The 12,296-nt window shown below is 34.4% G+C and overlaps 1 protein-coding gene across 1 annotated transcript; it reads right to left on the bottom strand.

Moving 5' to 3' along the window:
• Positions 1 to 93: 93 nt before the first annotated feature.
• LOC101218451 (kinesin-like protein KIN-UC) lies at positions 94 to 11,654 on the bottom strand. The gene is made up of 21 exons (XM_011659202.2): positions 11,190 to 11,654; positions 10,006 to 10,106; positions 9,522 to 9,644; positions 9,103 to 9,288; positions 7,986 to 8,207; positions 7,733 to 7,901; positions 7,437 to 7,586; positions 6,961 to 7,049; positions 5,973 to 6,185; positions 5,690 to 5,824; positions 4,525 to 4,704; positions 3,757 to 3,936; positions 3,270 to 3,383; positions 3,072 to 3,200; positions 2,852 to 2,990; positions 2,631 to 2,723; positions 2,115 to 2,240; positions 1,795 to 1,920; positions 1,378 to 1,521; positions 1,138 to 1,266; positions 94 to 514 (listed from the first exon to the last, which is right to left on the bottom strand). Exons 1-21 carry the CDS (start codon positions 11,455 to 11,457, stop codon positions 348 to 350), a joined length of 3,183 nt encoding a protein of 1,060 aa, XP_011657504.1. The 5' UTR covers positions 11,458 to 11,654; the 3' UTR covers positions 94 to 347.
• Positions 11,655 to 12,296: the final 642 nt, after the last annotated feature.

The following is a 12,296-nucleotide window of genomic DNA, read 5'->3' as shown; positions in this document are numbered from 1 at the left end:
TCTTAAAACTTGCAAACCTTTTATATTCATCTCAAAACTTACATCAACAAGTTTCTGCTTTAAATTAAAATTTGCAAAAACGATGAAAAGTTATAGATTGAAGAACCTATATACGTTGATTGAAATGAATAAAACTTGATTTTTTTTACAATGAAAAATGTTTAACACATTACGGGAGTAGGCGTTCTTGTGGAAATGATTGCCCTGCTAAAACTCGGGATGTTGTGTGGAATCAGAAATGAGATATGGTGAAGAAATGGATTTATGATGTTTCAAAGGAAAAAAAAACAAGTAGATAGTAAGTTACATTTGAAAGCTATACATCTTGTGATCTTGCTACTTGCTACTTAATGAGCCTGAACCTGAGCCTGAGCCTGAGCCTGAGCCTGAAATGTAGGGTTTAGCTTCAGCATTTTCCTCGCTAAGTTACGGATATCCTCTTTATTTGATTCTCGTGATATTCGCTCCAATTCTTTCACTCCATCGCTGTTTACAAAATCATCTGCATTTTCCTCTTCACATACATAATATAATAGGTGTAAGTTACGGTTCGGTTGGATAACCAGATTGATCTTCCACTTATGAGTAATATCTTGTCAGTTACCTTCTACCTTACGTTTCAAAAACTAAACCAACATTTGGAAAATAAGTTCTCATTTTGGTAATCCGTTTACGTTTGTTTTTATTTTTAAAAATTTGAGCCTCAGGCAAATTTTTAGTACATAAAAGATGAATTCTTAGCCAAATTTTATATAACAAACATGTTTCTAAAAACTTTATTTTAGCCAAGCCTTGGTTTTGTTTTTGAAAAATATTGGCAGAAAGTAGATAAACAAATCAAGATATTTAGAGGGAGCAAGGGTTTATATACTTAATTTTTAAAAACAAAAAATTTACCAAACAAGTCTAAATAAATAATTAAAAAATGTGTTCTCGTTTTAAAAACTTTATTAGAGAGTTTCTATAAAAAACGTGATAAACCATGGTAAGAAAAAATGTAGGAAACAAGCATAAACTTTAAAAACAGAATTTGAGTGGCATTATATCGAATTAGGATGAATAAATAGGAGATTCCTTTTGGTCACTTAATATATGTTGTATACTCATGACGAAATGCTAAGATGTTTGAATCCTTACCATTTTGCGCTAAATGACACAAGGCAAGCTCGATATGGCGCCGAGTGGATGCAGAAGTTGTAAGAGAATTGCTTATTAACCACGTAAGGGCACCATCCTCCATTAGCAGAGAACGGCCTTTCTTGCGTCCTGCAGCAAAGTAAAATTAGTTTGGAGAAAACTTGAAAGGTAGATGTAATTTCTGTTCAAAACAAATTAAAATCAGAAAAAGAAAAAGAGAGAAAAACATTTAGTAAAAACCTTGAACTATTCCCCTTGATTCACATTTAGCAAAATTTGCCATTCCCCTCGCAACTTGAGCAATAACATCATTATTGCCGGATGTAACCATTTCCAGAAGAGCTTTGATACCTCCATCATCCTTTAGCATCTTGTGCAACTTTTCTGTTTACAGAAGAATTTCAGTATAAGAATTTATTGAAATCTCTATCATAGTAACCTGAAAATATTATATTAGGGCATTGTTCCAAGAAAGAAAAAAGAAACTGTACTATGCATCCGGACGTTCCATTCATCGGGCATGAGTTGAAACAAACAGAATTAGTAACTTTGATACCAAACTAATGGATGAAGGTAAATTTAATATTATCATTTAACATAGGACTTTAGAATTCCTAAAGTTGGGCAAGGTGGAGTATTGGCAGGTTTTGAGTTTACCATTTCCACATAAATTAGCAAGGGCGCCAGCAACCATGCGAAGAGTTTGGGGATCATCTGTTCTGGATGCTGTTCTTGCCAATAGCTGGGCACCCCCTTTGCTCATTATTACGGCTTGATTCCTCTCTGAGTAAAATCCCCCAAAAAATTGAAATTTGTTAGTGCATTTTTATGAATGACTTGGTTTAAAATAATACAACAGCATATAGCTACATTTGTGTATGAAGGTCGATAATGTTGAGGAAAAAACAAAGAGAAAAGGACTGAAGGAGATTATGCAACAATTCTGTAAATCTTTTATTCCAAGAAGTCGGGTTTACCATTCATTGCTAAATTGGCAATAGCTCCCGAAGCCACTCTGAGAATTGTCATATTTCTAGATGATTGCAATAGCATAAGTAAAGCATCCAAGCCACCTTCATCTACGATTTTTTCCTGATTCGAATCTGAAATCGATGAACACCATCAGATTATAATCCAAACATCCTCAACTTCTAGTGTATTAGCTGTGAGAGCGGAAAGAGCCATTCATTGAGGGGTACACACATTCCTCTGAAAATAGAATTTGACAAGCCATATGGACAGAATATAATATTATTTGTGAAATATTTAGTCTTTATCGTCTTTTAAGTCTTCCCCTATATGAGAAAACCTACTTTGCACATATGAAATAAAAACTAAGATGATATTAGAGTCCATTAAGTCAATACATGCAGTCAATAAAAAAAATTGAAATATGACCCAAGAATCGTGAACCCAAAATTTTTAGGAGCATGTTGAGGATCCTAGGTCGAAAAGATGAAGAGACGTATAAATTATGGGGAAAGAATGCAGACCTTCAGCAGCAAGATTGGCCACCACTTTCACAGCATGGACTTGGACATCAGAGTCTGTGGAAGTCAATAATTGTAGAATCTTCTGAAGACCAACTGGATATCAAAGCAATGAACTTCCGATTAGATGATTTAGAATTTCAATTCAGACTAAAAGATCTTGTACAAGTCCCATAGAAATTTTCATTTTTATTAAACTTGAAGTCTATTAACAATCATCTTACCTTCTTCACATATTTTTGCAATTGTTGCACGTTGACCAGAATTGGTCTCTTTCAATTGACCCGCCTTGTGAAAACCCATGGGAGTTACTAAGTTGGAGGGTTCTCTGTGTATATTATCCTTCATGTACGATTTCTTATCCTGGGATCAATGAATCATAGGAGAAGACCATAAAAAGCTAGAACGATTTTGATAAAGGGGAAGTGCATGACAAAAATTTACCTCAAAATCATTCTCACTCATGGGTACAGTCCTTTTTATTTTAGCCAATTCATCTTCAACAGTCTTCCTCTGCTTCTCTTCTGATAAAAGTTTTTGCCTCGTGATATAGAGTTCTTCCTTCAGTTTTTCCTAAAAAGTACAAGGATATGTAAACAATTCATTAACAATAAGTTCCTATAATTTAGCTGGCTAGCATACCTTCTCTTCCACTAGATTTTTATGCTCCGACTTCAAGGATTGGAATTCAGCGAGAGTGCCTTCATGTGACTGGCATGAACGTCTTAACTTTTCCTTGAGGTCTTCGATTTCTTCCTGCTCATAGAACCAACAAAAGAAACGAGTAGGATAATGATGAGGACAAGAAGAATTTAGTCTCAACCGTATAAGAGGCTGCAACCGAAGTATTTGGCTCAATCTTTTCCCAATCAAGGTTTCTAACTATAATTAGATTACAACATCGTAGAAAGATGTCTGGGTCCCTTTAAACTGGATTGATGACATGCAAAGGGAGTAGGGTGCTTGTTCTTGAGTTGAGTATCGATTCAAAATCATATTTTATTTGAGATGTCAATTCACAAAGGGTAGAGAGATGAAAATAATTTTTTTTACGAAGTTGTAATGACGGTAACTAAAGGTCAAATAACACAGTTTACTAACTTTCAGATATATCTTATAAAGAATTAACCTGCATTGAATTTTGATGATTACTTAGGCAGCTCTTTGCCAAATGTAGCTGTTCTTCTATAACTTCAACATGAGCATTCTTATCCTCCAACTGTTTCGTTAGTTCTGCCATTTTCTTCTCAAACCTCTGGGTCGCTTCTGCAAGTGCCTTCTTATACGCTGAATTTTCTGTTTCATGATGCTATGCACCGCAAAGAAGAAGAATAAATCTACTGGACACTACCGATGAACTAGAGGTAACAAAAATCAATCTTTTACATTATTGCTTCAAAGTAAGCACTAAGGAGTAAGGCCAACTACAGTTTCAATAAAGGGAGAAGGAGAGGGAGTTAAAGAAGATAACAATCGATGACAAATGTAGTAAAGCAACTGTAAGCGGTTAAATAATTCCACGTATGTGACAACCATTTTTTCTTTTTCATTTTTTAGGAAAGAAAAAAGGTTACAAATAGTTCAAACTTCAAACCACCTGTTTTCCATTTTCAATTGGAACACAAATTTTCAAGAATATTTATAAACAAGTGGAAACCAAAAAGAAATGAAGTATAAAAAAAACCGATCAAAACATAATCAGAAAACTGGCTACACTAGCAAGAAAATAATCTTTGCGATCAAAAGATGGAACATACAAAACTAGCAGTAGTATTTATCTCCGATTTCAAATTCACAATAATAATACAATTCCAATCTCAGATCGTAACAATGAATATATAGCTAAAGAAACTTCCAGCTCCACCACCAACTATCTATAACTGATCAATTTACTGACCTGAATCGCCTTCTTGTGATCAGACAAGATCTTCTTCGTAGCTTCTAACTCTTCCTTGCCACTTACCGAACGAGAATGCTCAACTTCCAGCTGTTTCTTCAAATCAGCTATATTCTTCTCATACATTTGAGTAGTATCGGCCAAAACTTTCTGATACGAGTAGTTTTCAAGTTGATGTTGCTGCCGGTACATAAAAAGAGACCATCATTTTCGTAAACTCTTTGGTGCAAAGGAAAATATATCCCCTCCTATAAGCCACTATTTCCAGTATAAGGGTTTACAGTTTACTAGAATAGTTGGAGAATTAAGCTAGTTTCTAAATAAAGTAAAGATTAAGAACTATTAGTAGGATTCTATGTTCCAGTTTAGTCTAATCATTTCTTCTTTTTTTTTCTTTTCTTTTCTTTTTTCATTAATCAGGAGAAGGAACCGCATGTCGCCGCTTAAAAAAAGAGATAGAAAGTGGAAGAAAACTGGCCGGATCAAAACTGGTGATATTTGGGACCAAAATTAATGAAAATAGTAGAATTTTTGGTGTGCAAAAGAACAACAAAAAGGATTAGTTTTAAGCCATGCATCTTTAAGGTCCTACTTTATGATAAAAATTAAAAGTTAAAGAAAAGAGGGGAACAGCCTAATTCATTAAACACAACCCATAACCAGGGCCACTCATGTGACGCACGCTACAGCATACAGGTAAAAGGACTGAACAAAATGGGGTCAATAATTTTTGCTGGCCAAGTATGGCTCATTATGAGGACAACAGATACAAGCCAGGTGCTTATCGTGGATTATTAATTATATATGTTGTAGCTAGCAGCAGTGAAGCTGAAGACCAGACAAGAAACTAATCCTTTTAGGAAGCACAACATACTATAAAATGCAGCGTATCCCAAACCAAGGCCACCACAAATCATAAGATTGTCTAACGGAAGACTACTGAAAAAAACTGTCCTTCAAAGGGACCACCCTCGTGCTAGACTCATTGATTGACTTAGTTTTTAGATAATGACTTACACCATCATCACACGCTAGGTTAACATAATACACTTCATACAACAATGTAGGATCACGAGTTCGTTAAACAAAAAGATAAGTGGTCAGTGGTCTTAAAAAGAAACTGTGTGAAAAGAAGTTGTAAATTATTTATCAGGATTGATAATACCTTACTGTGTTCTAAACTCATCTCCAGATGACTAACTTTATCACACATTAGGTCATTGCGATCTCTTTGACGGTTCAACTCAATTAATAAATCTGCCATCTCATTTTCCATTCGCGTATTCTCCTTCTCTAGAAACTGAAATAAACATCATCAGAACAAGATTCTCAATACAGGAACTAGAGAAAACCCTTGAAATAAAAAAGAATTCTAAAGCCATATTGTAAATGAAACACCGGTACAAAAAAGTTACTTAAAAAATGTATTCAAAAGGAGAGATGGCTACCTCAGACCTTGTAATTAAACTATTTTCTGCTTCAGCAAAGGAGGCTTGACAATTTCTCAGCTCTTTTTCCAGTTTGTATTTCTCACTTTCTCTTAATTTTTGCTGCCTATCCACTTCTGCAGTGAGATTGTCAACTTGATTTTCAAGCTTCCGGCATAAACTTTCATAATCAAATTCTTCTTTAAGTTTTATCATATTGACAATCTTCATTGCCTGATAAAAGAAAAGATAGCAGCCTGTAAATATCCTGAAAAAAAATATACAAACGAAGCAAAATATTCTGATTCATGATTAGGACGGTAGCAGAGGTTAACACTTCAATCATTCAGGAAATGAACACCTAGGTAAGACATGCCAACTGAAATTCTATCAAATTTGAAGATCCTAAAAGATAACAATAAACTTAATTATACAAAGATGCTTCCGGTGTGGCGGCTTTTATTGTTCTTATTTCAAATCCATTGCGACCTGCTTTCTACCTTCATTAACAAAATTGCTGTCTGCTTTTATCAAAAAAAATTTATGACATCAATTACGATGACACTATAGCCTTCTTGATTTGAGGGGATATAATAATTGCAGAATCTTGTGTAAGTATTAAATTTAAAGGTCGTCGTTTTATCTCAAATTTTATGCACCATATCCACTCATTGACGGAATATAAAAGTTTGCAGCATCCAAATGAAACTTCCAAGGCGAGCTGTGAGATAGTTCTGTTCATGGAAAATTTCTCCACCAAGTGTCGTAGCTAGCTGTGATCTTCATTCTGCTACTTAAAAGTATGAAGTCATCAGCACTCCACATAAATCTACAGATTCAGTTTCCGGTATCTATTACACAGACTTTAGCAACACAAAATCTTAAAAAAGCTTAAGTTACCCAACCAAGAGAGAGAGGGAACAATGCCATTGTTCCGTATAAAAGGTCTAAAAGAACGGATGATGACAGTATGAGGATGAAATGGACTACAATAACAAATTGAACTCACACGTTGTCCAAACATTATTGTGCTAGCAGTTTCTGCGTGGTATCTTGAAGATGGTCCAATTGTTATAATGAGAGAAGTCCTAGCAGAACCTACCAGAATTAGACTTTCATTAGTTCATAAGCAAATTAAGAGAACATCAATGGACATAACATGAACAAAGAAAAGTCTCTGTCTTCGAAAGGTACGCTGTTATAAATAAACAGCAATTGAAAGAACATACCATCGATCCTATAATTTTTTCTTAAAAGATAATAGAATAGCTAAGGATATATGCCAACCAACACATCGATCAACTGATCTTATTGTCAATGTAATACGTGAATTTAAATCCAGGAGATTATAACATCATGAAACTATAAAATATAGGAAAAAAGAGGAAAGTAAACTCGTATATTCACGGATGCTTGATATAGGAGATATATATACTTTATTAGAACTGGTCATGGGAGAATCAGATAAGATTTCCAGAGTCAAACCTCCAAAAGAATCACGAAGAAGTCTTGTAAGTTTAGAATCTCTTGTGGGTATGTGGGTGCTGTTTTCCGCCAATGCATTGATACATTTTCCGAGGGAAGTGAGAGAAAGATTGATAAATTTTGCTTCTTCAAGTAAATGACCTTCACTTCCTGCAACACGAAGTACAAGTATGAACAAGTTAAACTAGTTGTTCATGCCACTTACCATGTAAAAGGGTAACATCATCATACTGAAAAAACATTAAAAGAAAGGGAGAAATGCGAAGGTTGGGTAGTGGCCACAGAAAATAACAAACCAGATTTATTTATTCTTTCTGATCCTGCTAGATCCACGACCAGGAGCTTGCTTTTACGAATCATTGGTATCCCATTACCACCTAGAATATCAATTGCATGGTCGTTTGCATTCCCTTGGGAAGCAGTCATATCTTCATTTCTTTTGCTGACCGCCCTTCGTACATAAACCTGTGAAAAGTGAATTGATAAATAATATATACTAGATACAAATTTGAAACCATGATGAATAGTAACGTCCTACTGAATACCAACCATGAGAATTGCATGACTTCGTGAACTTTCTGTATTCAGTTTTGTATTGGCTGCATGGCGGTTAGACTCACTAATCTCCAGTAAATGTAAAAAGTGATCTATATCTTGAATTTTGACGACAGTAGCACCGGGAGCTGATACTTCTCCAGTTTTGGGATCTTCATTAATTGGGATGTTAACCTTTTCAGGAGCGAGCAAATCTTGAATGGATTCCATATACAACTGAAAACATATAGAACATGGTAAATTCTCATTCATCTGGAGAAAATTTTAGTAGTCCTAAGAAGAGCTATTACTGTTAAACACGCAACGGAAATATGCATGTGCCCAAAATGTACGAGACACGGAGATTCAGGCATGTTCACATAAACTAGATTTTGAACTTTCTTCTTCTTTTCTTAATTTCAGTTGATGAGCAAATAAAAAATTGATAATAGTGGAGAAAAAAAAAACTGAACTTTTTGACTTCTTTTAAGCATATAGTTAGGCTAACATATTTGGTTTTATAATTTTTTTTTATGTATATAGGATTGAATCTTTTAGAGATTTACTTAAAAGAACGTACATAGAATATGCTGCACCATTAGAAGGACAAAAGTATTCGGAAGATAAAAAGTTGGAATATGAAGAGCAAACGAGATTTGAGATCAGTTGCGTACATCTATATTTTGTATTTTATGCTCAACCTTGTCTGAGTGATCAAGTCAATTTATGCGCACCTCGACTAATTTTATAAGACAATCTATCTAATTCTACAACATTTGAGTTTTTAGGAAACTAGTATGAAATTAATTTTTAGGCCACCACGCTCAATTTTTTGGAATTCACCCGTCCAATTTATCAGCATTTTTATATATTCTTAACATTTTACAGTTCCAGTCTCGTCTAAACAACTTTAAATGGTCGTAACTCAAAATTAACCAACGAAAAGTAGAACTATAAAGCAAGCTCAACAAAGAAAAGACTGCATCTATCCATCCAAGTAATTGGCTGCAAGAACCTACTGACACTAAAGTTTTCAGTGCTCAAAATCAAGTACCAAGAAGAATAAACAATCAGAGACGTTCGTAAAAGTAGTATGACAATCAGTACTCATAAAGGAACACGTGCATAGTACCTGCAAATAGGAAATTTCCACGCTATCTGAAGTAGGAGATACATTAGCAATTATGTCCTCCAAAGCTCTAACCATGATACCACGCTCGGACGCATCTTCTTTACCCATCCTTCCAAGTGTGTAAGTCTTGCCAGTACCTGTTTGACCGTAAGCCATAATTGTGCCATTATATCCATTTAGCACGCTCTGCAAAGAGTATGTCAAACCTATTAACACAAATAAACTAGGATACACTGTAAAGACTTAAAAGATGAAATGATTAATCTATACAACTAGAAGAATCATCAGATATGGAAAGCACGCCAGAAAAATGCTATGAAAATTAAGATCACATGCACGCATACAGCATTTGAACCACAACACAACACATCAAACATGATATTTGGAGAATTCTCAATGACCGGTTATCAGTCACAAACCTCAACAACGGGTTTTGCTACCACTTCATAAACACGCCTTTGAGAAGCAGATTCTGTAAAAACTTCATCAAATCGATATGACTCAGAACTCCAGTTGTTTTTTCTCAATTTCAACCGCTTCAGCTACATAGTAAAATAGAACATGAATAAATAGGGGAAAAAGAAGATCGATACAACCACAGCTAACACGAAAAAAATTAAGAACAACACTTGAAGCACACTGTAGTAACTTGTGCTTAATGATGAATTGATAGGTTGCTCTAATAATATATATATCTTAGTATTACAAATATTTTTTATCCAATACATGAACCAGCATGAAAAGTATGTTCTAACTTAATGATGAATAGGTAAGCTTTTTCATGAAATAATTTTGTAATTATTTTGAAAATACATTTTTTCCTTTTCTTTTTTTTTTTTTTTTTTTTTTTGAAAGATACAAAACTTTTTATTAAATAATAAAAAAGACAAATGCTCAAATTACCTCTGGTTGTAATTCAACACAATCAGCAAAATCTGCATCCGAAAGAAGATCCTCAGCATTTCTAGGTCGAACTCTAACAGCCACTCTCACCCGTTGAGAATCTATCATCAAAAGGTTCACGTTCCAAAAACATCAAAACTTGATCGAGTATGATGTTTAGATGACTGTCAAGCCAACCTGATTTGGTTAAGACTTGACATATAACAAGGAAATAACACCCCTAATCAAATTAAGCATTTTGTATTTATATTACATTAAATGTTAGGTAATAATAACGATATCCACCTAAAAGGCTAAAACTTCAAATCAAGAAATATACCAGTCAACTATTTCTGTATGAAGTTATCACTTAACTAAGAAGCTGAAACCAATAGGTCCTCATATTGGAATTTACACAGGCCATGGACTATCTTAAGCATCGTTTTTCTGGATGAGGACCATTTCCGTGGAGTTTCCGCGAACTATTATTTACTGTTTTTAAATTCCTAACACCCAACGGAGTTCACCAAAACAAGTGTTCAACCACGTTGACACACAAAAACTTTGCTAGTCATCGATCAAATATCTTCAGAGTGATTGAATAGCAATCATCAAATTACGTCAATATTTGAACATTTAAATGATAGTCCTACCAAAATGATAGTACCAGAAAAAGTATTAATCATTGTATGCTTTACAATTTCTTTAAGCGCCTCTCTCTTATTCCAACATCCAGCATGCTAACCATTCTCGTGCCGTGCTCGTCACAAGAGAACAGACACGTAGAACAAAGTCTAGTAACAAAAAGAATTGCAACTTCGAACTGTGCGTTTAACACACTCCGGCCGCTTAAATTTCCCCAACTATCTTATTTATATTATTGTTCATTTCTTAACAAAATTCCGAATGGGAACAGAGCTAATTAACACCTACCATCACAATTTCGTACTTAGGCCCCAGAGATAAAAATCTGCTCACTCAACTGCCAAACATCAGCATAAATTTGCACATACAGGATCAAACTGAGATGTGCAAGTTTACACTCGTTTCAGAACGTAAAAAAATCCTAAAGAATCATACTTAACAAATTACAAACCAACACAACACCTAAACACGCATCAAACAGAAAGCAGTAAAGAAACAGAGTGGCAGGACAAGCAAATAAACAAACGCACTAAGAGACAGAGAGGACGAGAAATCAAGACCTTCATCGCCGTCAAACGAAAGAGACCTTGAATTAGGAGTAAGAGAGCGTCGAGAAGCAGAAGACGATTTATTACGAACAGCAGAAGTAAGACTCTGTCCATGACCAACACTTTTGGAAGAAGCAATGGAGAAAGAAGAAGAGGTATTATGAGCAGGAGAAAGCGGAATATGATGATGATGATGATGAACACCTTGCCTCTCAGACTTCAAAGAAGACCTTAAACCATTACCGTTAAGACCACCAAAAGCACCACCATTTGAAGCCATTTGGGTGCCAAATGAAAGATTCGGATCAGAGCATGTAGGTGGAAGGTTGAGATGGAAGTGAAGGGCGAGAAAGGAAAGAACATTTACAGGAGGAGATGGAACCCATGGCGGAATATGAGAGAAGTTGAGGCCGGCACGTAGAGAGGAAGAAGAGAGAGAGAAGCGGTTCCCGCGTTGGCAATTGGGTAACGTTTGGGGCGGCAGCGTTTATTTATTGAAATTTAGATTTATAGTTATTTAACTTAATAATTTATTTTACTTGTCACTATTATTATTTGACTCAAATTAAATGCCCATTTATTTTGAATCTCAAAACTAACCAATTACAACTCTTTAACTATTTCTTTCTAAAAAAAACGAAAAAAGAGAAGATACGTAAATGGATAAATAAATTAAACTTTTCTTTCAAATTAATAATATTAATTAATTAACTAACCTTACAAGTTCGTCAATAAAACTAAAACTAAAACTGTCTTTTCTCCTTCTCCCCTTTTAACTTGTCTTTTTGTTTCTGAGATTGACACCTATGTTTGGGATATTTTTCTTTCTAATTTGTATTTCTTTTCTAAAAATTAAATTGGAAAGTAAAGAAATTGTTTTAAATAGCTTGTAAAAATATTTACAAATATGACAAAATTTCATGATATGTCGGTGTTTATCTACTAGTGATAGATGATAATGGTCCATCAACATGTATCGATAATATTTTACTACTGTTAATATTTTGGTTCATTTAGACTATATTTTAAAACAACAAATAAAAAATTCAAATGTTGAAATCTGTCTCATCAAACTTAACTTCATAGTAATTACAATGTTTTTCATTTTAAAGGTGGACG

The sequence above is a fragment of the Cucumis sativus genome, chromosome 6 (genome assembly GCF_000004075.3).
Source record: "Cucumis sativus cultivar 9930 chromosome 6, Cucumber_9930_V3, whole genome shotgun sequence".
NCBI classification, from domain to species: Eukaryota; Viridiplantae; Streptophyta; class Magnoliopsida; order Cucurbitales; family Cucurbitaceae; genus Cucumis; species Cucumis sativus.
This window is presented reverse-complemented; position numbering and strand designations above follow the sequence as displayed.